The 27,383-nt window shown below is 42.0% G+C and overlaps 1 protein-coding gene across 1 annotated transcript in view; it reads right to left on the reverse strand.

Annotated features, from left to right (window-relative positions):
- dnah3 (dynein axonemal heavy chain 3) overlaps positions 1 to 27,383 on the reverse strand; it is a 150,834-nt gene that overhangs the window by 44,636 nt on the left and 78,815 nt on the right. The window contains exons 32-42 of the mRNA XM_063059569.1: positions 24,628 to 24,762; positions 23,498 to 23,609; positions 18,168 to 18,409; positions 17,363 to 17,463; positions 17,167 to 17,272; positions 13,533 to 13,662; positions 11,260 to 11,496; positions 11,072 to 11,172; positions 8,365 to 8,659; positions 7,067 to 7,246; positions 4,114 to 4,237 (exon numbers count right to left, since the gene is read on the reverse strand). Of these exons, the coding sequence (XP_062915639.1) occupies positions 4,114 to 4,237; positions 7,067 to 7,246; positions 8,365 to 8,659; positions 11,072 to 11,172; positions 11,260 to 11,496; positions 13,533 to 13,662; positions 17,167 to 17,272; positions 17,363 to 17,463; positions 18,168 to 18,409; positions 23,498 to 23,609; positions 24,628 to 24,762 (1,763 nt within the window). The remainder of the gene's footprint in view (positions 1 to 4,113; positions 4,238 to 7,066; positions 7,247 to 8,364; positions 8,660 to 11,071; positions 11,173 to 11,259; positions 11,497 to 13,532; positions 13,663 to 17,166; positions 17,273 to 17,362; positions 17,464 to 18,167; positions 18,410 to 23,497; positions 23,610 to 24,627; positions 24,763 to 27,383) is intronic.

Genomic DNA, 27,383 nt, shown 5'->3' on the forward strand with positions numbered 1-27,383 from the left:
GGTGCTGCTGCCAATCTCCAGTGACTTGAAAGAGTCAAATGGGAGCCGATAGGGACATGAGACAGGGAAATAAGATGGAGAAATGGGACTGATGGGATTACTCTGTTGAAAATCAGCATGGATCCAATACGCTTAATGTCCCCCAGCACTCAGTGGCCACTTTATTAGGTACATCAGCACACCTGCTCATTAATACAAATATCTAATCGGCTGTTCATGTGGCAGCAACTCAATGCATTAGAGCATGCAGACGTGGTCAAGAGGATCAGGTGTTGTTCAGATCAAACATCAGAATGGGGAAGAGATGTGATCTAAGTGACTTTGACCATGGAATGACTGTTGGTACCAGACGGAGTGGTTTGAGGATCTCAGAAACTGCTGATCCCCTGGGACTTTTACACACAAGTCTCTAGAGTTTGCAGAGAATGGTGCAAGAAACCAAAGACATCCAGTGAGTGACAGCTCTGTGGGCAGAAACACCTTGTTAATGAGTGAAGTCAGAAAAGAATGGTCAGACTGGTTCAAGCTGACAGGAAGGTGACAGTAACATAAATAACCAGGCATTACAACAGTGATGTGCAGAAGAACATCTCTGAATGCACAACACATCAAACCTTGAACTGGATGGGCTACAGCAGCAGAAGACCACAAGCATACCTCCTGTACCTAATAAAGTGGCCACGGAGTGCACAAAGACTAACTATATCATCTTTCAAGTCCTTTTCAGGACATCCCAAATCCCTTAACGGAAATTAAATACTGAAAAAAAATTAAAGAAGTATTGAGTTCTCCAAACTTAATCGGTAGCCATGGACACCAGCTATGCCTGCCTTTTTGTTGGCTATGTGAAATAGTCTACGTTCCAAGCCTTTTCTGATAACACTCCCCAACTGTTCCTGTGCTATATTGACAACTGCATTGGTGCTGCTTCATGCACCCATGCTGAGTTCCTCAATTTCATCAATCTTGCCTCCAACTTCCACCCTGCCCTTAAATTCACTTGGTCCATTCCTGACACCCCTCTCCCCTTTCTCAATCTACTGATATCTTTTATAAACCCTGGCTATCTTGACCAGACCTCTTCCCATCCTGCATCTTGTAAAAATGCTATTCCCTTTTCTGAGTTCCTTTGTATTCGCCGCATCTGTTCCCAGGGTGAGGCTTATCAGAGATGTCCTTCTTCTTCAAAGAGTGGGGTTTCTCTTCTTCCACCATTGATTCTGCCCTCACTTGCTTCTCCTTCATGGACATCTGCGCTCACCCCATCTTTCTGCCACCTTAACAGGGACAGGGTTCCTCTTGTCTTCATCTACCACCCCATGAACCTCTGCATCCAACACTTCATTCTCCACACCATCTGCCACTGTCAAAGGGGCTCTACCACCAAACACATCTTTATTTCATTCCCCCCCACCCCATGAACGCCTTCCACAGATTCCCTTGTCCATTCATCCCTCTGCACTTATCTCCCTCCGACACTTAATCCTGCAAATGGCAGAAGTATTACACCAGCCCATTCACCTTTTCCCTCACCTCCATTCAGAGCCCCAAACAGTCCTTCCAGTCATCTACTCTATCCAGAGCTCCCTGTGCAGCCTCCTCGACATTGGTGAGATCTGATGAAGACTACTTTGCCGAGCACCTCAGCTTGATCCACAAAAAGCTAAATTTCCCAGTGACCAACCACTTTAATTCCTATCCCCATTCCCCTTCTAACATGTCAGACCCATGGCCCCCTCTTCTGCCATGATGAGGTCACTCTCAGTTTGGAGGAGCAACACCTCATATTCCAGCTAAGTAGCCTCCAACCTGATGGCATGAACATCAATTTCTCCAACTTCCAGTAGTTTTCCCCTCTCCCTTCTTCATTTAAGACCAAAAGACCATTTCCCCACTTTGGCCTCTAACCTCCCCTCCTCAGCTGCCTATCACGTCTCCCTGGTATCCTTCCTCCTTCCCTTTCTCCCATGATTCACTCTCCTCTCCGATCAGATTCCTTCCTCTCCTGCCCTCTGCCTTTTCCACTTATCACCTCCCATCTTCTTACTTCATCCCCCTGCCCCTCCACCTCCTACTTGGCTTCACCTGTCACATTCTAGCATCTCCTTTCTCTCCCTCCTCCACCTTCTTACTCTTCCCTCTTCCTTTCCAGTCCCGATGAAGGGTCTCAGCCCAAAATGTCGACTGTTCATTTATTTCTATGGATACTACTTGACCAGCTGAGTTCTGCCAGCATTTTGTGTGTGCTGCTGTTAAAAAGCAGTTACTACTGCGATGAAAAAAATGGCACCAATGTTCGCACAACAAACGCCCACAAACAGCAAAAAGACAGTGACCCACTCATGTTGGTTGATGGGGAGATGTCAGGGACTGTGCTAATCCAAGTCATCTTCTGCAGAAGTGAATTTTTTTTTCTTTCTGTCTGTGGAAAGTGGAAATGGTCTTGGCTTAACACTGCGTGGCATGTGGCACCTCCAGTAATGGTAACACTTGCTCATACTTCAATGAAATATCAGTCCGATGTTTTTGTGCTCAGATCTCTAGGATAGGGCTTGAACCTGGAACCTTCTAAATTAGAGGTGACAGTGCTACTGAGCAAGTTGAGCTGCTAACTATACAGTGTATGGTCAACAGAAGTAGAGGTGGTATTCCACAGCAGCCGCATTGTATATTCAGGGGCCATTAGCAAGGAGGAGCACATAGCTGAAGAGTAAGAGAGGTGAAGGAGATATGGGGCATGAATGGGAACGAGGATGCCTCATGATGCATTGGCTATAGATGAAGACCAAGAAAGGAGCTAAGTGAAAATGTTTCCATTCAGCTGTATGGAAACAGTAAAACTGTGCTGTTAACACATCAGAAGTTGTAGATGGGGCTGAATAGAATGAAGAAGCACACAGTAGATTGCCATTGTCTCATAGGATTCCATAAATTACCTTGAAATTAAACATTCCAAGTGATTATGGTGTGGAAATACATCTGTAACCCTGCTGTCTTTATGAAGTTACAACTTTTTGCAAGCTGTAATGTGACAAAATTGAACCCCTGTGATTCCAGAGTGCTTTGCTGGTTCGGATGGTGGCTTATAAGGAGGGTGTGTGATTTATAGCAGAGGGTATGTTTATGGCAGAGAGAGTTTAGACACAAGAGAAAAACAGGATATAGCAGATGTGTTTGGGGGTGGGGGAGAAGCCTCAAAAGACAAATGAACTGATTAAAGACAAACATGATGGATACAGATAAGGGAGGAATGTAATTATGGGATGGAACAACTGCAAAGTTGATGAATTACTGGACTCTGTAAACATATTTTGTTTTTGTTTTGAACTGTAAGATTGAAGCTACCTACCAACGACTTAATGTATGGAGGTAGACTTTCCCTTGCAAGTAATAAATGTGCTAATAATTTGATCCACTCTGAGCTTGTTGTAGTTTGTTACTGTATATTAGAGGACCTAGCTGAACAGTACAGCTGATAGGGGGATTGGAGGAATTAAAACAAGTAATTCTGGCGAAAATGAACAGGCATTTCATGACTTTGGAGGAGAAAGAAAATACTGGACATGAAATGAGGAGTGAAGGTGAGGAATATGAATGGCAGTTTGAAGGTTATAGTAAATGAAGAAAAAGAATCATATGAACTATCATAGGAGTCTGGAGAGATAGGTGAGTGATCAGTAGATTAATGACAGTGACATGGGAACAGGAGATACAGCACAGGGCCAAAATGGGCTCAGCTTGTGGGGATATATGAAAGAAAGAAGAATAATGCAAATGTAGAACAAGACTTAGCTTAACAGCAGTTTGATAGAATTGGCTAGGAGAAAGAAGAGATGAGTGATGGTGTGAGTGGGTGGTGATGGGGAGAGTGGTGACAACAGGTATGCCTGCAAAAGACACAATTAATTGTTTCGGCATGAGATAGGCTGTGGCAGGAGGAAATCTAGACAATGTAACAGAAATCTAAGGACATGATTATTGTGATGCAGGATATGGGTTGAAGGTAGTAACAAGGGATAATAACGTGGGCTGTGACCAGGTGTAGATTATTTATCATCAATCCACATATGAAAATTTCATCATTTAGTTACATTGATTCTGGTTGATCCTTACCGCAGAAACGTGCTTTCAAATCCTTTTGAAAAATGCCAGTCCGAAATTGAAGTAAAAATTTTCATCATGGTATCATCATCAAAGGAATCAATGGATAGTATATTCAAATGACGAGTGAAACGTCCTGTCATTAAACACATGAGTGATTTGAAATCATCCAGAGCTTAGCCGAACAGAAATGAAAGTTTGAAAATAAAAATACTTCTGATGCTGAAAATATGAAAAACAAAATAAAATTCTAGAAACACTCAACAGGTCACAATGGAGGAAATGGAACAGTCTACATGTCATGTCAATGACCTTTTTTCCGAACTGTTCCTGTGGGTGCAGCCTAAGTGCTGAGTGTTCACAGTATTGTCCATTTTTACAGCAACTGAGACTTTATATGTGTAGATTCATAGTTACACAGCACAGAAACAGACCCTTCGGCCCAGCTAGTCCATGCTGACCAGGAAGCCTATCTCAGGTCTGCATTTTGCCCAAATCACTGTAAACCAGGGGTTCCCAACCTGGGGTCTGTGGACCCCTTGGTTAATGATAAGGAACCATGGCATAAAAAAGGTTGGGAACCCCTGCTCTAAACATTTCCTATCCATGTACCAGTCCATTTGCCTCTACTGTTCCCTCCAGCAACTTGTTCCATTTACCCGCTACCCTCCAAGTTAAAAACAGTTCACATTAAATCTCTGATGTCTATGTTTAGATTCCTCTACCCAGGGAAAAACACCACGACTATCTAGCTAATCTATTCCCATCACAATACTATAACTAGCTATGAAGCCACAGCTCAGTGTCCTTTGCTCCAGGAATAGCAGCACCAGACGATATAGTTCAGATCATCCAGTCCAGGCAACATCTTTGTGAATCTTTTCTGCACTTCCTCTAACTTGGTAACATCCTTCTGGTTGTCAACTGCGTGGCAACCGGTACTATGGACAATTCGCCAAGTGTCATCTGACCACACAAGTAGATGCAATTTATACAAAGATATATTTTTTTAAATTTTATTGGTGGAAATTTCTGCATTTCATGAACAATACCTTGATGGTTTTCCATAATTTATATCCTAATAGAACAATGAATATGAAACAGCTCAGAAAGAAGCCCTTTGGCTCACAATATTGTGCCAAACTAATTAAACCTCTAACTAAACTAATCCCATCTGCCTACTCAATGTCTGTATCCTTCCATTTTCTGCACATTAACGTACCTGTCTAAGAGCCTTTTAAATACCTCTATCATACTTCCCTCCGCTGTCATCACATTCCAAAGACCCATCAGTCTGTGTTTAAAAAACCCTGTCCCGCACATCTCCTTTGAACTCACTTTGAACGTTTAGATAGGCAAGGGAATATAAGGGAAGGTGAAGGAATAAGGACATTATGTACGTAGGAGGGAATCGTTATTGTTTTTTTAATTTACCTTTTGGCTGGTTCAACACAACATTGTGGGCCGACGTGCCTATTCCTGTTCCTGTGCTGTACTGTTCTGTGTCCTATCTACTCCTTACCTTCAATGCATGCCCTCTAGCATTAGACATACTAACCCTGCAAAAAGAAACTGGCTACCTATCTATGCCTCTCATCATCTTGCAAACCTCCCCTTACTCCACCACTCCAGAAAAAACAACTCCAGTTTGTCCAACCTCCCCTTCTAGCTTACATCCTCTAAACCAGACAGCATTCTGGTAAACCTCTTCTGTACCAATTCCCAAGCTTGGACACAAGGCTATAACACTACATGCTATGATATTACAAGCTCCCTTGTGTTTCATTGGGTGGGCCCATTTGTTTGATCCTTTTCACTAACTGGTTTAAAATGTTCATTTAAAGTAAAACTATCAGAGGACAGCCAGGCTAAAATCAATATATTGGATTTCAGAGAGAGCCTCTGAAACGATTTTTCTGGAGACCTGAGGGATTGCCTGACACTTCTGTGATTATTCTGTTCACTGCTGTTGTAATAGTTATCTAACTATGAATTCAGCAGGGGCTCGTTTGAAAACGTTTTCCATGCCAGGAAACTGGATAATGAATAGTGGCAGTGGATAATGCCATTTTACCTGAAGGTTGATTGTTGAGTTATATCTGTTTTAAATAAAACAGCACAGATAGAAAAGGAGCCCAGTGTTTCATGGAAATACCATAAGAAAAGGACAAATGATTAGGCTCTGTCCTGGGATGTAGGAATGAATGCAGAGACCATATAGTTTAATTTACATTATTCGAGCTAACAGAGGAAGGGGCAGGATCATGCCATCATATCTTTGTGATAAGGAAGGAAACATGAGCAGCTGGGGAAGGGGTGGGGGTGAAGGAAACTCATCCAAATTCCACACAGATATCACCAGAGATCAACATTCAACCCACGTCATGGAGCTATAAGGCAGCGCCGCTGCCTGCTACATCATTCTGCGATCTCATAAGAACACAAGAAATTGTAGCAGGAATAGGTCATCTGGCCCGTCGAGCTTGCTCCGCCATTCAATAAGATCATGGCTGATCTGACCATGGACTCATCTCCACCTACCTGCCTTTTCCCCATAATCCTTAATTCCCCTACTATGCAAACATCTATCCAACCTTGTCTCAAACATATTTACTGAGGTAACCTCCACTGCATCATTGGGCAGAGACTCCCACAGATTTCTAGTCTCACCTACCAGTGGAAACAACTTTCCTGCCTCGGTCTTACCTATCCCTTTCATAATTCTATATATTTCTATAGGATCTCCTCTCTTGTAGCTAATGTACATAGAGAAAATTTTACTATGTAAAATGTAAATTTCAGATGAGCAAGTAACAGTGCACTTGAAATGAGAGCCATGTGTAAAGGAAAATAATTTGAATTGACAGTATAAAAATATGTTACTACGACATCAGAACGCATTGAAGGCCTTGATGCCATTTGCCAGGTCCTACCGATGCGGGAAGCACGCGAGCAGTTTTCTTACCAGTTATGTCGTTCCTTCCTCCTCCTGGAGGACCCATCGCCGAAATAAACAATACATTTGTAATGAAGAGTTTTGATGTATCTTTCCTGTCGTACCAATGACCGTGATCAATCCATTGTCGAAGCAGCTCAATAGGTGGCTGGGCGCCATAAATTTCCTTTGCAGGCATGTTAAGATCATCTAGAATCAACAAATGGAATACTCGATCAGGATTTTCTCTTCACAAGTAAAAGAGAGCACCACTCAGAAAACCCCAATGCAATTAGCAAACTCTCGTCCCCCAGCTCCGACCCTTGATAGTTTTCCATGGTCACTGCTCTTGGGTATAACCTCTGTTGTCTGTGTGAGACCCTGCAACTTCAATTCCAAATCAGACCTAAGGTCTCGAATCTGATTCACAGGCAAACCCTTGACTCCTCTACTGCCATGATGAGGCCACACTCAGGTTGGAGGAGCAACATGTTATATTCCATCTGGGTAGCTTCTAACCTGATGACATGAATATTGATTTCTCCAACTGTCGGTAATTGCCCCCCCTTCACCATTCCTCATTCCTATTTCCCTCTCTCACCTTATCTCCTTATCTGTCCATCACCTTCCCTTTTTTCCATGACCTTCTGTCCTCTCCTATCAAATTCCCCCTTCTTCAGCCCTTTATCTCTTTCATAAATCAACTTCCCAGCCCTTCACTTCACCCCTGTTCCCCCCCCCAAGTTTCACCTATCACCTCCCACCCTGTACTTCTTCCTCCCCTCCCCCCACCATCTTAGTCTGATGCCTTTCCCCTTTCTTTCCAGTCATGGTGAAGGGTCTCGGCCAGAAACATCGACTGTTTACTCTTTTCCATAGATGCTGTCTGACTTGTTGAGTTCCTCCAACATTTTGTGTGTGCTCCTTGACTGCAAGTTGTCTGCACCCTGCCAAGCCAGAACACTGGTCAACCTTTTGAATGCCTGAACTATATGCGCCATCGTGATGACAATCTGCCAACGAAATCTGAGGCACTGTATCAGAAGTGGCAAATCCCACTATTCTGGTTCATGCAAATGTCAAGAAATGAATATCAACGCCTTGCTAGACTATTTCATTGAAGGAAGTAAGCAAATCTTGCATTTCCAAAGTTGTTGCCACATGTGGTACAAATACCAAGCACAATGGATGTGGCAATTTAGAATTACTCTATATATGAAAGATATAACAGGTAAATCTTTAAGCATTTTTAAACAGAATGAGTTAAGTCCTATATTAAAAAGAGATCTCTAACATATCAAAAAGTAATTACATATTGGATCCCTTACCTACAAAAACAATGGACTCTTTCCCCACTGGTGGACCATAAACCCCCTTCTTCCGCCTGTCCAGTTTGGACATTATAATATCTTGGGTTTGATTGGCTGTGGTTCTGGCAGAGAAGCTGATGCAGTTGGGAATGTAAAGCTCTTTGGGCAGCTGCACAAGGAAGCTGTTAGTAATTGCAGATTTGCCTGTGCCAGTGGGACCCAACAGCAGCAAAGGTACTTTGTGTGATATAAAAACATCCAAGAAAAAGATCTGCCGAGCAGTTTCCATGGTAGGGATAATCAGATCTGAAACCTGTAAATCAATATACATTTGAAGAATTAAAAAAACAATGCTATGGATATATTTTAGAAGGCAAGACATTATAGTGTTCAGATTTTTGTTTGTGTCCCAAAACAATAATCTTTTATTACAATTTCTTATCGCTGGGTACATTGTATACCTGGAGGATCAAAGCTACTGGACAATACAAGGGCTGATGTTTCGAAGGCAAGGGGACAAGGAAATGATAAACGGCCAGAGCTTTCTCCTGCTTAGAATACAGGATCGTACCCCAAACTTAAATACATTTTCCAAAAAAAATTCAAGACTAAGTCACCATTTCCTTTTTAAACAGAGACCTTAAGAAAATTTCTGAAAGGTTAGAATGCTGAACCATTCAGGATTAGCTACAGGTAGAATTCATGAGTGCAAGATGGATAAATATTTTATCTTAATATTAGATCAAAAGAAAGGTCTAAATATTAATGGCAAAAATAAATAAGCCATTTATGAGAAATTCTGCAGACCCAAAGCAACACACACAAAATGCCGGAGGAACTCAGCAGGTCAGACAGCATCTACGGAAATGAATAAACAGTGGATGTTTCAAGCTGAGACCCTTTTTCAGGGGTTCAAAGGTTCGAGGTCCTTTTATTATCAAAATATGTATCTATATACAACTCTGAGATTCTCCTTCTCCAGATAGCCACAAAACAATGAAAGTCATTCAGAGAGAAACATCAACCACCACCCGCACAAAAAAGAACAGCGTCCCAATCATCAACCTCCAAACCCCCCAGCTCCTGCATAAAACAGAACAAGAACATCGACCCCCAAAAACTCCCTCACCTTGCACAGCAAAATGGAAAAGGAACAGGCGAAAAACACAGAATATAAATGCCATAAGTCAGAAAAGTCCACAGTCCATAAACACAATAGCCCTAAGGTACAAAGGTTCATTTTATTGTCAAAGCATGAATGTACAATACATCTCTTGATATTCATCTTCTCAAGATAGCCATGAAATACGGAAAAACCATGGGAGTTGTTGAAACAAAAACTCGCAAACCCCGAAGTCCCGCACCCTCTCCCCCGCAGAAAAAACAACAACAATAGCAACAAATCCCCAACCCCCTCAGGGAAAAAACAGTAACAATAACAATGCCTGACCCCTTCACTCACAAAAAAGAACAATGACAATAGAATCAAAATCCCCGACCACCTACTCATAAAAAAAATTAACAGATCACCACCCTCCAATCGGCCACAAGAAAAACAATGAAAAACTAAAGGACAGTCCGATAATCACATAAATCTCAGAATATCGAAATCTGTCAGCACATGAGGAGAGTGGTTGCATGAACTCAGTCCTTCCACGAAGGGTGAGTGCCACACCAGGTCCGAACGCTGCCAACCCGGCCGCTGACTGTCATCGCCCCCGTTGACAGCCATTGCTGACTCCCTCCGCATTTACCTCGATGCTTCAATCTTCCTCGCCACAGCGAGATGGAGTTGTTCATAGCCCCGTGCCGTGTCTCTGGTCTCCTCTACGAGTCAGCTCGTCTTCTCAATCCTTTTTGGGTGCCTGTCTCTGACCTTCTCCACAAGGCTGCTCTTTGGACACAGAATACTGGATCATTCCATCGAACTCCAAACTGCATGTCACAGGATTCAATCCATACATGCAGAACCACGGTAACATCCTCCAACATCACTGACATCATCGAAAGAGAGGGACACCACACGAATGCAGCAGACAGGCCTACCAGCCTGCCACATCGAGGCACTCACAGGCCACTCACAGACTTCTCCTCCAGCAGTGATCAAAAGGCAGGCAGTCGGCACTGAATTCTCACTTGCCTTCCACAATCGCCTCGATGTTTCAATCTTCCTCAACGCTTTAATCAACGAAATAGAATCAAACATCGGCTCGTGCCCCATCTCTAAGCTTCCTCACATTGAGGCAGTCCAAGTACACGTCCGCTTCCCAGAATCTACTCTGAGCCAGCAAAGTGCTGGATCACTCAATCGCTCTCCAAACTGTAATCTGCAGGCTCTAACAGTTCCAGAAACACATTTAAGATGAAAAACAGACATAGAAGAAGTGAAGCAGACATTTTTATGGAAGATGTCGACCGAGGAAGTGTTGTATGCTGACGCCATCTTGACTCAAGCCCTGAAAAAGGGTTTCAGCCTGAAATATTGACTGTTTATTCATTTCCACAGATGCTGCCTGACCTGCTGAGTTGCTCCAGCATTTTGTGTGTGTTGATTTTCATTTGATATTTGGTAATGGGGGAGAGAGCTTTGCTAGTACATCTCGGAAAGCAAGAGACCACACATTCATGGAAACAATTATCAAATATTATACTGATCTCAGCCTAGGAAGAGCACAACAATTAAACACAAGTAACAGAGACAGAAACTCCTGCTACAAAGTCAAACCTTGGCTCCAGCAGGAATTTCTTTTTCTTTGGTGATATAATCAGTCCATAGATGCCACTGTCCACTACCAGCTTTTTTGAAGTAGTAATCATAGACAGTTCCTGCACCAAGATGAGAATAATGTGGATTAATTGCATTAATTATAGCTCTTGTAATACCTTTAAGCTTTGATTTGGTTCAAGTCTAACCTCTTTCAGGAAAGATGTTGTTTTTTGTCAGTTTGACACTCTTGGGCCGAGGATTATTGTCATCCATTCCCAATATCAAATTCCGGAAGAAAGCGTCAAATTTCTTCCGGCTTTCCCCGCTGATGGTGGCGCCGACAGTCCACACGGTAGCAAAGAGGAATAGACCTTGCAGCCAGAGGGTGATTTGCTGACTCGACATTTCTTCGCTATCCCCCTGTCCCGAATGAGCTATTTCACCTAGAGATTAGAAGAAGACAGACTCACAGTTAGCAACATCCATCACTGAAGCTGGAACTGGCTGAATCACAAATGCAATGAAAGACAAAAAATCCTCCTTAAATTTAGTGGAGGTGACTTCTTGTCCTAGGTCTCCTCAGGATCCTAACTGGTAGCTAGATATTCATTATTTGGGTTCCTTGTGCACAGCTGTTGTCAGCATTATATCGAATAAAGGGCACAGAAAGATCATACAACTCAGCTAGTCCAGGCCATGCTAATGCTCCAGTTTAGCCTTCTCTCGTACTTCCTCATCTAAATATCACAGCGTCACCCTTGATTCCCTTCTCCTTTGCATGCTTTCCTGCCTCCCTACATAAAACTGATTATATATAATATAATACTGACAATAATACTTATATAACACTATAACAACTATAATACTGGCCCCACTAAATATTATAATACACTGTAACACTTAGACTACTGCTCCACACTCATGAATCTGTGGCTAGGCACACCTCAAGCATCATCTACATATTCACCAATGACTCCACTGTTGACAGCATCTCAGACGGCGACAAGGAGTCGTACAGGAGTGAGACAGATCAGCTGGTTAAGTGGTGCCATAGCAACAACCTTGCATTCAACATCAGCAAGATTAAGGATTTGGTTGTAGATTTCAGGCAGAGGAAGATAGGAGGGTACACACCAATCTTCGTTGAAAGGTCAGTGGTGGAAAGGGGGGTAGGTGGGGCATCAAAATCTCAGAGGATCTGTCCTGCCCTAACATAATCCAGGTGGCATGTCAGTGTCTATAATCCATCTGGCACTTGGGGAGACTTACAGACTCCATCAAATTTCTACAGATGTGCTGCCTGGTTGAGGCTCCAGTGCATCGCTGGATGGGGTTATAGAGGCTCCAATGCATCACTGGATTGGGGGGGGGGGGGGGGGAGGCTCCAATGCATCACTAGATGGGGCTATAGAGGCTCCAATGCATCACCAGATGGAGGTATAGAGGCTCCAATGCATAGCATCAAAAGAGGATGCAAGACCAGCCAGCTCCAACACGGGCACAAGCCTCCCCACGTCTACGAAAGACAATGCCCCAAGAAGGTGGCTTCAATCATGAAAGACCCTCATCATCCAGAAAATCCCCTCTTCCCATACTATCACCAGTGAGAAGATAGAGCAGCACGAAGACCCAGACTCAGTGTTTTAGGAATAGCCTCTTCCACTCTGTCATCAAATTTCTGATGATCTATGAACACTATCTCCTTATCTTGTTCACCATTTATTTAATATAACACAGTAATTTTTATGTCTTGCTCTGTATTGCTGCCACAAAACAAATTTCATGACATATATCAGTGATAATAAACCCGATTCTAATCAATTAGTGAACACATTTTAGATACTTTTCTAGCAGTTCAATTGCAAAGAGTTCTTCACAACTGAAAACTGGTTTCCTGGAGTGGAATGTGATAAAAGTTATTTCATGTCATGGGTATTTAACCAGGTATCAATCACACTTGCAACCCTGATGTGATTTCTACATCAGGGTGCCCAGGCAGTATATCCATTCTCATCTGTGCCCAAGGCTTGAGTCATAGGTCAATGTGCAAAAACATTACAGGCTGTTGGTATACTCATGTGCAGGTGTCCCCTAGATTCTCTAAAAAATATAATCTTTACTCACGTTTCTGAAATCCAGTAATTTGTTAGGTTTTGTTAAAAAGTTCTGAACAACTGATCTCTTTGCATCTCGCTAGGGTTATACTTTAGCACAATTACTAAAATATTGTGGCCTACACTGCCAAAATATTAATCGGACAGATAGAAAATAGAACAGTACAGCATAATTCAGGCCCTTCGGCCAATGATGTTGTACCAACCCTTTAACCTACTCTGAGATCTATCTAAACCTTCTCTCCCACATAACCTTCCATTTTTCTTTCATCCATCTGCCCAAGAGTCTCTTAAATGTCTCTACTTCAGATTCAAAGAAACCAGTTGTAGAAAAGCAATAGGAATCAGACAACCTAATCACTTACCCAATAAACAAGTATAGAGCCTCATCATACTGCTAGCCAGGTGCATCGGAGAGGTCTGCACGAAAAACTTGCAATGTAGCCGGGTAAAATCCAAACTTGGTTGTATCAGCCAGTGGAACATGTCATTGATCTAAAAACAAAGCAAGTCAGATGCCTACCTGAATAATTTTATTATGATTTAGAGAATCATCAAATCATTCTCCAATGACCTAGCAAATTTTCCCGAGAAGATCAGTAAATACTTGATTTCACAGTGCACAAAACTTTGATTATGCCATATCTGGTCACTGCATTACAGGCAGGATGTGGACACCTTGGAGAGGATGCAGAAGAGGTTCACTAGGATGTTGCTCTGTTTAGAGAGTATTTTAACAAAGGGAGGTTGGACAAACCTGGATTGTTTTAAGACCATACGATATAGAAACAGAAGTGGTCCATCGAGTCTGCTCAGCCATTCAGTCATGGCTGATCCAATTCTTCCTGTCATCCCCACTCCCCTGCCTTCTCCCCAAACCCTTTGATGCCCTGGCTAATGAAGAACCTATCTATCTCTGCCTTAAATGCATCCAATGACTTGGCCTCCACAGCTACTTGTGGCAACAAATTCCACAGATTTACTACCCTCTGACTAAAGTAATTTCTCTGCATCTCTCCTCTAAATGGACATCCTTCAATTCTGAAGTCGTGCCCTCTTGTCCTGGAATCCCCTACCATGGGAAATAACTCTAATCTGTTCAGGCCTTTCAACATTCTGAATGTTTCTATGAGATCCCCCCTCATTCTCCTGAACTCCAGGGAATACAGCCCAAGAGCTGCCAGACATTCCTCATATGGTAACCCTTCATTCCTGGAATCATTCTTGTGAATCTTCTCTGAACCCTCTCCAATGTCAGAATATCCTTTCTAAAATAAGAAACCAAAAACTGCACACAATACTCCAAGTGTGGTCTCATGAGTGCTTTATAGAGCCTCAACATCACATCCCTGCTCTTATATTCTATACCTCTAGAAATGAATGCCAACATTGCATTCGCCTTCTTCACCACCGACTTAACCTGGAGGTTAACCTTTAGGGTATCCTGCACAAGGACTCCCAAGTCTCTTTGCACCTCTGCATTTTGAATTCTCTCCCCATCTAAATAATAGTCTGCCCATTTATTTCTTTCACCAAAGTGCATGACCATACACTTTCCAATATTGTATTTCATTTGCCACTTCTTTGCCCATTCCCCTAAACTATCTAAGTCTCTCTATTTCCTCAACACTACCCGCTCCTCCACCTACCTTTGCATCATCGGCAAATTTAGCCACAAATCCATTAATCCCATAGTCCAAATCATTGACATACACGGTAAAAAGGATGTATCTCTGATCTCTGGAGCATCAGAGGAAGAGAGGCGACCTGATAAAAATTATCGGAGGCATGGGCAGGGTAGATAGGAAGAGTCCTTTTTCCCAGGATGGAAATGTCAAATACTAACGAGCCAAGATTTAACGTGAGAGGGGCAATGTGTAAAGGAGATTTATGAGGCAAGTTTTCTACCTGCACTGCCAGGGGAATTACTGGAAGCTGATATAACAACATTTAAAAGACATTTGGACAGGCACATGACCAGGGAGGGAATAGAGGGGTACAGCCTTTGTGCAGGCAGATGAGCTTATTAGATTAACATGTTCAGTGAAGACATCTTGGGCCAAAGGGGATGTTCCTGTGTTGTACTCTTCTATGTTCTATAGGGCTGTGAACTAAGTTAAGGGGAGTAGGATTAGGCTGATTGATTCATTTTCATGGGCAGATTTGCCTCCTTCTCTACTATAAATCGCTGATTTCATCCCATGATGTTTGCAGTGATGAAGATCAGAAATGCAAGTATTGATCTCCCTTGAATTGGCTATGTTTCAGCTAGTCTGCAATAGGGATGCTGCAATTAGCCTCAATTCTCCTGGGTTAGGAAAGGAAAATGAATTAGGGATTCTACTCTTGATTATTAACGTGATCATTTATATAGGTAAATGTTGTGACGGGACTAGGTTAGGCTGACCTGTCCACCACCCCTCAGCTACACAGGCTGCCAACACTTACTGTCAGGGCTTTCACGAAAAAGCACTAACATCACAGTCAAAGTCAAGGATGCACAAGTATGTGTTTGCGCAAACCAATCTTACTTGCAGCAGCATCACAGGCACGTATAAGCAGCTTTCATAATTAAATCATAAACATAAATAAAACACTTATAACAAGAACGAACACCATTACAAGAAATCATATTGTTCCGAAAATCTAGTGATCAGGGTTGTCTGTGCCAACTGATGTGATTGATAAGTTCGTGGCCTAAGGTAGACGGCGTCAATTTTAGAAAACCTAGCACATCTTTTTTTCAGCATAGTCTCCTCCAACATTTACACACTTAGTCCAGCGGTCGTGAAACATATGGATCCTTTCTTTGTAGAAGTGGTCCACAGCAGGGGTGATTGATAAGTTTGTGGCCTAAGGTAGAAGAAGATGAGTTATTAACTTCAAACTTTCTGCGTTATCACTCAAAGAATTGAACTGCACGTGCATGTCATGAGAGCATCTTGGACCGCCAAGTGGTCCACAGCAGGGGTGATTGATAAGTTCATGGCCTAATGTAGAAGGAGATGAGTTATACAGCTCTCATTACATGCACATGCAGTTCAACGCTTTGAGTGAAAATGCAGAAAGTTTGAAATTAATAACTCAACTCCTTCTACCTTGGGCCACGAACTTATCAATCATCCCTGCTGTGGACCACTTTCTGGAGGTCCAAGACGCCAACCTCTACAAAGAAGGGATCCGTATGCTCCACGACCGCTGGACTAAGTGTGTAAATGTAGGGAAAATAAATGTGCTAGGTTTTCTAAAATTGACTCCTTCTACCTTAGGCCACAACTTTATCAATCACCCCTCGTATATGGGTTTGTTGACTTGTATATGTGAGGACTAGGCATCAAGTTGCAGGGTCATGAGGTGAGGGGGTATGAACAACAGGACTCTTTTATTCCGTGAATGTGTTCTTGTGTGTGACCGTTAGCAATGTGCCTTACCACCAGGACCTTGTAGTAACGCTGTCTTGTTTGGCTGCGTTCATGAGTATTCGTGCAAGGTTGAATGACAATTAAACTTGAACTGAATTGAGTTAAAGGGAAGTAGCTGTTCTTCAACTTGGTGGTGTGGGACTTCAGATCTGTACCTCCTATCAATTGGATGGTAAGAAGATAGAATGGCCTGGAAAGTGGGGATCTTTGATGATGGATGCAGCCTTCTTGAAGTAGCAACTCCTGAAGATACTATCAGTGATAGGAAGGTGTATACCAGTGATGTTCGAGCAGACTTCTGCTCTCTGCAGCTTCTTACATTCCTGCACACTTCATTTATAACCAACCACACAGGGGAAGGTATTGAATTTTGTAATTAGAGGTTTAGTCATGTGCACAGAGAGAATTGCCACAAACAGAAGAAAGTAAAGGAGTAAGAAAATGAACCTTAGAATATGAGTAACATTTTAAACTTCAACATCTGTCCATATTGTCATCAGTAACAGTGAATACAACTTGGCCACATTTTCCCTATGTTCATTGTTTGAAGTATAAACTTCCAAAACCAAAGACTTACCAGTTCTTTATGTTCGGCAGTAATAGTCGGTGGTAGAGTATCCATATAAGAATCTTTCAGGGGTGCCCAACCGAGCTGATGGGGTTCCAGGTATATCATACCACACCTGTTAAAAAGAAGTTCCCAATTCAGCACGTGCAAAGCAAATGTACCTTGTGCTAACTGCTGAGCTTTTGATAATGTCCACAATTAATACCTGCTGACTGTAGCCGGCGAAGCCTGTTCCAGATCTGCTGGCTCAAATATTAAATTCATTTTAGGACTCATCTGGATAATTTCTCCACTCATTAAGCACAACTGTAAGACAGACGCCACATAAACAAGTATGAGGGAATCAAAGGCCAAAAGCATTTCATTGTGTTAAATATTACTATATCATATGATGGGGATGAAAAAAGGGAGCAGACAACATAAAAGTAGGGGAGCATCTAGGTAATAGGGACTATAATATACAGCTCTCCCAAGGCATGTTGCTGATCGGCCAGAATCTTGTTGAATAGTACAGCAGATTTCAATATCTATATTGGCACATTCTCACACATGGTTCTCCCATTCAAATCACAGACCAAATACTCCAGAGATTTTTACCAGTTTACTCTCCAGCCACCCAAGTTCACTGGTGTTAAGTAGCAAGGGATGAAGATGAGAGCAGGGGAATATGCTGGGCTCCCTAGGGCACAATCTCACAATTGATTCTGGTGCCATCAGTTAGTAGAAGGCCAGAAGGATAGGCCAGATGAATATGTGCACATGGATAGGCTGGATCATTGGGATCCTTTTCTTTAAGAAAGAAATCATTGGAGGATTTTAGAAAAAAAAAAAGTATCCAGAGTGTGGTAAGAGGGTGAAACATGACAGTTCTACGAAACAGGAAGGATGAATATGAAGCATAGATTTTGGCATGAATTTGTTGTGTCAAATAACCGGTTTCTTTATGCTCTACAGATCTCAATGTAATTTTTGAACAAGTATTTCATACATTTATTTTAAAAATCACCTACTTTCTTGTTATCATCTAATACAGTGTTCATATTTTCAATCCAAACAGCATCAACAGGTCCATCAAATATAATCCACTTTCTTGCATCGGTGACAGAAGTTGCTTGAGCTCGAAAAGTTGTGGCGAGAACCCCATCTGTCCATTCGTGGCTTATATTATCAAAGCACCCATAGAGCTGGCCCATGGTTATAGCCTTGGGATTTATTATACAGTACTCAACAGAATACTCATCCATTAACTTGGCTTCAAAGGAAACAGATGAAACATTATTCAAAATAACACGTCTACTAAATTAAAGTTTATATTCTTGTTTCAGTTTAGCACAATTTGTTTTTAATTTTCTATCTAAGAGCGGTGCAAAGTTCCAACTAGCCCTCCAGCCATCATGACTCTTACTTACCAATACCATTGCCAAGATCTATTTATGTTGAGTGTGCATTCCAACTATGTTATGTTTTAGAAATACATTCTTTCAAGGTGTGAAATGCAATACAAGTTAATAGATGAGAAGGATAGAAGGACTCCATATGCCATGCACTGATAGAAATTCAGCTCTTTGCAATGAATTCTTATCATATCATAAAATGTTCAGAAACTACTTACAATGGAGTTTTCTCTGGTGAATTTTTTCAGCACATTAGTGGTGAATTTAATTGTGGAATTCAAAAAAATCAAGAATATTTATCAAACAATATATCCCTACCTAATGTGTCTAGGCCAAAATTTTGAACCCACTATAAAAAAGAATTTTTTTCCCTAATTTATTCAGACTGACCCATTAGTCTGACCTTTTCCTTTGCCCTATTAAAATCTGTGACATATTTGATATCAGCAGATACGTTGGCCAGATCACATTGTTTTGATGTTTTAATGAACATATTAAAAACAACTTGATTTTATGACATCAAAAATATTCCACACAGAAGCTAATATGATTAATATGGCTTGTTTAACAATCGCGTAGTGTCAGCATTAATATAGACTCAGTGGCCACTTTGTTATTGACCTCCTGTACCTAACAGTGGCCACGGATTGTATGTTCATGGTCTTCTGCTGCTGTAGCCCATCCACTTTAAGGTTCGACATGCTGTGCATTCAGAGATGCTCTTCTGCACACCACCGTCGTAACGCGTGGTTATTTGTGTCACTGTCACCTTCCTGTCAGCTTGAACCAGTCTGGCTATTCTCCTCTGACCTCTTTCATTAATCAGGCATTTTTGCCACTCAGTGGGCGATTCTTGCTTTTCACACCATTCTCAATAAACTCTAGGCTAGAGACTATTGTGCATGAAAATCCTAGGGGATCAGCAAATCACCCCGTCTGGCACTAAAGTCACTTCAATCACATTCCTCCCCTGTTCTGATGTTTGGTCTGATCAACAACTGAACCTCTTGGCCATATCTGCGAGTTTTTATGCATTGAGTTGCTGCCACATTGTAGTAATTACATGATGAAGCAAATAAAAATGACAGTCACAAATACTCCAGAATTATTAAAAAACCCTAAACATTCCACCTGCTGCCTACCTCCACACCAAACTCTCAATAACCAAAAATGGTCTCAGCCTTTCCTATTTCTTAGCTTCCACAGATGCCAAGTCATGAGTTTCATAATGCTGACTAATATTCTCTTTTAGTAGTCAAATGTCATTGTGTTAACAACAGTATCTGGCTAGAAAGTTCCAAGAACCTAATTGTACATTGCTGCTTTTAAATCCACCCAAATGTTTATTTGGTACAAATAACTGCATTTTTATTTGAAAGAGGTGGAAATTCCTTGATATGCTGGAGTCTCTATATCCAGACATTGTAAGTGCGCTTAGACAAAAAGTTTCAAATGAAGAAACACACAATATTAACTTTGTGACAGCTAAAAGTAGGACATACTAATTTGCAGCAGGTATAGGCCACCCGGCTCCTCCTGCCATTTAATAAGATCATGGCTGATCAGATTGTCATCTCAGCCCGGCATACTGATCTACCGCAGTAACCTTTCACCACCTTGTTTATCAAGAATCCATCTGCTACTGCCTTGAATAATCAAAGCTCTGCTTTCACTTCCCTTTGAAGAAGGGTTCCAAAAAATATATTGAAAAAATATATTTAAACCTCTGACCAAAATGGGGAACCTACTATTTTCACAGAGTGGCCAATAGTTGTGGGCTCTCCCTTGAGAAGAGGTATCTTCTACACATCCACATTCACAGACATCCCACCTCTCCCGGAAATTCCGGGAGTCTCCCGCATATTAATAGTGGCTCCCTGATACCCGTAAATTATGTACAATATCATGGAAATCAATTTTTTTGAGAGTGAGCATGAAAGCCAGAGAGAGAAAGCAAGAGAGAGCACGAGAGTGACCACGAGAGAGAGAGCGCGCGAGAGAGAAAACAAGCAAGAGCGCGAGTGACCACGAGAGAGAGAGAGCACGAGCAAAAGCGCGCCATGGCAGAGTGTTTCAAAAAAAGAAAATATAAAATGTTCTTCACCCCAGACTACACTAAGGTGTACCCCTGCCTAATAGGGGTCAAAATAATGATAGTGTTGCTCACTGCACTGTTTGCAACAGTGACTTTTCTATTGCCCATGGTGGGTTAAGACTGTAAAAGACATGTTGAGGTCAGTTTAACAGGTGTCATTCGTTCATTAGCATAGCTAATGTTATTTAAACTAGCTGGCTAGCTGCTAAGGAGCTACTCTATTGCAGACATCCCACCTCTCCCGGAAGTTCCGGGAGTCTCCCGCAAATTGACGGTGCTACCTCCCTGAAATGAGTTTTTGCAGGGTGGGGTGTCTGAAATTGTGAGAGTCAGGCTTTGAGGCAAGGACTAGGCCTCAAAGCCATGGATTCACCTAGTGAGAGAGGGCGTCACAGTGAAGACTGGGCCTCAAATCCACAGATTCACCTAGTGAGAGTCAGTTGTCAGGGAGAGGACTGGGCCTCCAAGCATAGGTGTGGCCTAGTGAGAGTCAGACTTCAGGGAGAGGACTGGGCCTCAAAGTCATGGATTCACCTTGTGAGAGTCAGGATTGCAGTGAGGACTGGGCCTCAAAGCCACAGATTCACTTTATGAGAGTCTGGCATCAGGGTGACAACTGTGCCTCAAAGTCAGAGGTTCACCTAGCAAGAGTCAGACGTTGGGGTGAGGTCTGGGCCCCCTAGCCACAGATTCACTTTATGAGAGTCTGGCGTCAGGTCGAGGACTGGCCTCAAAGCCATGCATTCAGCTAGTGAGGATGACAATGACAATTAAACTTGACTTGAATTGAAGTTATTAAGGTCACTCCTTCAATAAGGAGGTAAATAAGTCTACCATACTCCAGATGTGGTCTCACTACTGCCCTGTATAACTGAAGCACAACTTCTCTCCCTTTTGATTCGAAACGCCTTAAGCAGGTCTCTAACCCAATAGTTAAATATGCTTTGCGCATTTGGTTTCAATTCAGAAAATTTTTTGATCTTAATCAATTCGGGTTAGCGATTCCTAGTTTAGGTAACATATTTTTTCCTCCCTCTTTTACGGATCGCGCTTTTCAAACCTGGAAGACTAAGGGTATTTTACGGTTTTTGGATTTATTTTTAGATGGTTCCCTTATGTCTTTTGAACAATTATCTAATAAATATAATTTATCAAGAATACATTTTTTTAGATACTTACAAGTTAGAAATTTCCTAAGTACTATACTTTCTTCCTTTCCAATGCTTCCTCCTACATATATTTTAGATTCGATAATTAACCTCAATCCATGTCAGAAAGGTGCATCGGCTATGATTTATAATATTATTATGAAACTTAGGAAAGCTCCATTTGATAAGATTAGGGTAGATTGGGAACAGGAATTGGGGCTCACCATTTCTGTGGATGATTGGGGGCAGATTTTACAATTAGTTAATACTTCCTCTATTTGTGCTAAACATTCCCTAATTCAATTTAAAGTGGTTCATAGAGCACATATGTCCAAAGATAAGTTAGCGCGTTTTTACTCGCATATTAATCCTTTTTGTGATAGATGTTCGGGGCAGATAGCCTCTTTAACTCATATGTTTTGGTCTTGTCCTACTTTGGAAACTTTTTGGAGAGATATTTTTAATATTATTTCTAAGGTATTAAATATAGATATCTCTCCTCACCCTATTACTGCTATCTTTGGACTTCCTAAAATTTCTAGTAATCTTTCCCCTTCAGCCCGTAGAATGATCGCATTTCTTACTTTAACGGCGAAGAGGTGTATTTTACAACATTGGAAAGAGCTTAATGCTCCAACTACCTTTTTTTGGTTCTCTCAGACGATTTTATGTTTGAATCTGGAGAAAATTAGAAGCAACCTTTATGATTCTTCATTTAAATTTGAACAGATTTGGGGACCTTTTATTCGATACTTTCATTTAATGTAATACATACCCTTCTTGTTTTTTTTCACTGTTTTTAAAGGAGGTCGGGATTGAGGACGTGATTTTAAGTTTAACTCTGTTTGGTTTCAAGTTAGCCCATTGCTTTGCTTTGCTTTTAGTTAGTTGCACGGTGGGTTTTTTTTGGGGGTTTTTTTTTCTTTTTTTTTCCATTGATATATATATATAAAATTTAGTATACTATTATGTTATCTTGGTTTTTTATGTTTAAATTACATTGTTTGTAGTATTTTTTTTGGTATTGATACCTTCTGGAATTCTATTATATTTTAACATTGTATTAATGTTTATATGGTTTACCTTTTTGTATACTTATTCAATAAAAAGATTTAAAAAGAAAGAACTTCTCACTTTTCAAAGTTCAAGTTCAAAATCCAAAGTAAATTTATTATCAAAGTACATATATGTCAGCATATACAACCCTGAGATTCATTTTCTTGCAGGCAATTCATAATAGAATCAATGAAAGACCGCACCAACTTGGGCATTCATCCAGCATGCAAAAGACAACAAACTGCAAATACCAAAATAAAGAAATAATAATAATAATAAGTAATAACTATCGAGAAGGAGATGAAGTTTCATCAAGAAGCTTTGTATTTAATTCTGGTCTTTCCCAATTACTTGCATGCATACATTTTGCAAATCATGTACTGGGACACCCAGATGTATCTTCACTTCAGCCCTCAGCAATCTCTCACTTTTTAGATTTATTTTTCTTCCTGCTAAAATTTCCTATTTTCCGATGCAGTACTTCATTTGCTGGCTCTTTGCCCATTTACTAAATCCATCCATACATCTTTCTGAATTCTTCTTGTCCTCTTTACAACTTACTTCCTATCTACCTCTGGGTTTCTGAATGTTTTTACTTTGCAAAGCTACAACAGATAATTTACTTTAAGTGTCCGATGAAACCTTACCTGCATACAAGTCACTGAGCGCTCCTGCTAGCACTTTGTAGGCACAGGTTTTACCACCCAAAGGATCACCAACAATCATAAACCCATGACGTACTAACATCATTTCATAAATCTGTCGAAGGAAATCATAGGTTAACCAGTTATAACAGAATACTTCACTTCAGTAACCATGTTTTATTTACAGAATCACAGGTGCAGGAGCAAAAAAAAACACAAAAATTTATACAACGGTCAATTTTATATACTCAACACTGACAAGCAATTCCAAACTTTTGTCAGCCTATGTCCAATTCAACTTTTGTTCACAGAACAACAGCACGCAGCAATGTGTATCTGACCATGCAAAAGGTCAACATTGCACCAGTCCTGAAGAACGGTTTATCATTGATGCTAGACCTCGCCCTCTCCGTGTGCTCAACATAAAGGGCGATAGTCAGGTTCGTTATATTCTGTACATCCTCAGGAATTCTCTTTCAATGAGCTAGAGACACAAAGATACACACAGAAGGGAACATCTTCACCACCTTTCCTCTCCTAGTTGTGCACCATCCAGGATCATCCAACATAAGAGTACTTTGTTGGAAGGGAGATAAAGGTAGTTCCCATTGACTAAATCTACAAATTAACATTGCATTTTGCTCCACCTTTATGCAAGCAAGTTATTTTATTGGCAACAAAGGCATGCACTTCAACATCTGTCATAGCAATGTACATTTTTAAGCTGTGGCATATCTGATCAATTTTGTTTTTACTGTCATCTGATGTCCTTTTCATGATGAATGCTTCAATACATTCAGGTGCAGCAGTGTGAAAGCTCAAAGGGAAAAAAAAACTATATGTTCATATTTATTTGGCAACACAACATTCTAGTTCATTTCACTAAATTAGCCATCTGTGGATGAACACAGTATTAGTGTTGTTTATGCCTCCCGTAAAAACCAGCCCCGTAAGCATCAAGAAACAACCTATTTTGCCGTTTGAAAGTGGATAGTATGGTGGGACAAACATACTACTAACACAACCAGAAAAGTAAATTCCGATCATCAGAAATCAGCAGCTACCATAAACATGTACTACTTAAAAAAATCATGTCAAAGGAATGATGACCAAGTTAAAACAATTAAAATGACCTGAATAATCTTCTCAATAAACCACGGAACCGGCTGTAGTTTCATTTTCTTGATGTTGTCCTTCAATGCCTTAAGAAAGACCTCACGTTCTGGTACAGGGAGCACCACACCAGGGAACAGGTCAGATATAATGCCCTAAAGTAATGAGACAGACAGGCTTCATCGTAACTATAAAAAGCTTACATTGAAAGAAGCATTTTCCCATTTTTACGAAGTCCTTCACAAACAAGAAGCCTTGGTGAAGTGTACCATAATAGTGCAGAAACACAATAGAACATTTTTGAAGAGCACGGTTCTGCAAACAGAAACAAATGACTGAATGGCCAGTTTAATACCTCTGGCTTAAAGTACAATTATAGCTTTGTAAGTGTTTCACACCAGTTTCTCAGCACTACACAATAAAGAAAAAGAATTTAAATTATATGTTTTGGTGAACACAAAAGATCCTGCAGATGCTGGAAATCCAGAGCAACACACACACACACACACAATGCTGGAGGAACACAGCAGGTCAGGCAGTGTGTTTGTGCCCTTGAGCAGGGCACTTAATCACACATTGCTCTAGTGTCTGTGTGAGGAGTGGCGCCCCACACAGACTTCCAATCTGCGCCTTGTAAGGCATGAAAATGCCCAACGCAGGCCTCTCATGGTCTGAGTTGACGTTCTCTCCCTCCCCCCCGCCCCAGGCAGCATATATGGAAATGAATATTCCGTCAATGCTTTGGGCCGAGACCCTTCTTCAGGACTGGTAAGGAAGGGGAAAGATACCAGAATAAGGTGAGGGGAGGGGAAGGGGGACAAGCTAAAATCTGATAGGTGGAGTCAGGTGAGTGGGGGGGGAGATTGAAGTAAAAAGCTGGGAGGTGATAAGTGGAAATGGCAAAGGGCTAGAGAAGAAGGAATCTGATAGGAGAGGAGAGTGGATCATGGAAGAAAAGGAAGGAGGAGGGGCACTAGGGGGAGGTGATAGACAGGTGAGGAGATCACTCTGCTTGGCACCTCTCCCTCACTCCCCATGGTGTCTCCCTCTCTCCCCGTGATTCCTCTCCCTCACTCCCTGTGATTCCTCTCCCTCACTCCTCGTAGTGTCCCTTTCCCTCGCTCCCCGTGGTGTCTCTCCCTCACTCCCCGTGGTGTCTCTCCCTCACTCCCTGTGGCGTCCCTCTCCCTCACTCTCCGTGGTGTCTCTCTGTTACTCCCCGTGGTGTCTCTCCCTCACTCCCCGAGGTGTCTCTCCCTCACTCCCTGTGGTGTCCCCCTCCCTCACTCCCCGTGGTGTCTCTCCCTCATTCCCCGTGGTGTCTCTCCCTCACTCCCCGAGGTGTCTCTCCCTCACTCCTCGTAGTGTCCCTCTCCCTCGCTCCCCGTGGTGTCTCTCCCTCACTCCCTGTGGTCTCTCCCTCACTCCTCGTAGTGTCCCTCTCCCTCACTCCCTGTGGTGACTCTCCCTCACTCCCCGTGGTGACTCTCCCTCACTCCCTGTGATGCCTCTCCCTCACTCCTCGTAGTGTCCCTCTCCCTCGCTCCCCGTGGTGTCTCTCCTTCACTCCCCGTGGTGCCTCTCTCTCACTTCCTGAGGTGACTCTCCCTCACTCCTTGAGGTGCCTCTCCCTCACTCCCCATGGTGCCTCTCCCTCACTCCCTGTGGTGCCTCTCCCTCACTCCCTGAGGTGACTCTCCCTCACTCCCCGAGGTGACTCTCCCTCACTTCCCGAGGTGTCTCTCCCTCACTCCCCGAGGTGACTCTCCCTCACTCCCCGAGGTGTCTCTCCCTCACTCCCCGAGGTGTCTCTCCTTCACTCCCCGAGGTGCCTCTCCCTCACTCACCTGACTTCACCTATCACCTTCTAGTGTGTCCTCCTTCTTCACCTCCTACCTTCTTATTCTGGCACCTTCCCCCTTTGCTTTCCAGCCCTGATGAAGGGGTTCGGCCCGAAACATCGGCTGGTTTTTCATTTCTGTAGATGCCGCCTGACCTGCGAGTTGTTCCAGCATGCTGTGTGTGTGGTATACGTTCTGGTGAACAACTTCCTCCTATAACACTGTGCTGAAATTGTCAGATTTACTGGGGCAATCAAAAAAATTCACCGAAAATCCACCACATAGATGGCTAATTGGACCACAATGTCTACGCTTGATGAGAAAGAAGCTATGAAGTCAAATTGCATCTTCTATCACTTGGTCTGTAACCCTAAAGTATGGTCAGGATTTCTGCCTTCAGTCAGTTTCTACCAACATTAGGATGAAAACATTTTTCCTCATCCTCCCACTAATCCAGCCATCAATTGCATTAATCTGTATCCTCACTGCCCAATGTCCCCATGCAATTGGTTTTAGTAAAAGAAAAATCGGTCCTTACCTCTTTCATCGAAGCCCTTCATTATTTTACACATCAATTAAGTCTATTTTAGACATTTTTGTTATAAAGAAATTAACTCCATCTTATTCAATCTTTCCTTATAGTTACAAGTTTCCAGTCCTTGCAACATCTTTATAAATCTCCTCTGCACCTTCCTCAGTACAACCAAATCCTTCCTATAACAGGGATACTCAACAATAAACAATAGTTAAACTTAGGGATTTTTTTTGTTTTTATCTAATTCTTAACATTATGGCTAATCACTTTCACGAATGCACTATGTCTCGTCAATGTTTGATAATTAATGTCACGAAGATCTATTTATAAGAAATTAGCTGTGCCACGCAGACTCACCCCCCCCTGGGTTTTTTCTTAGCCACAACCCCCTCTCCCCCCC

The sequence above is a fragment of the Mobula hypostoma genome, chromosome 9 (genome assembly GCF_963921235.1).
Source record: "Mobula hypostoma chromosome 9, sMobHyp1.1, whole genome shotgun sequence".
Classification (NCBI taxonomy): domain Eukaryota; kingdom Metazoa; phylum Chordata; class Chondrichthyes; order Myliobatiformes; family Myliobatidae; genus Mobula; species Mobula hypostoma.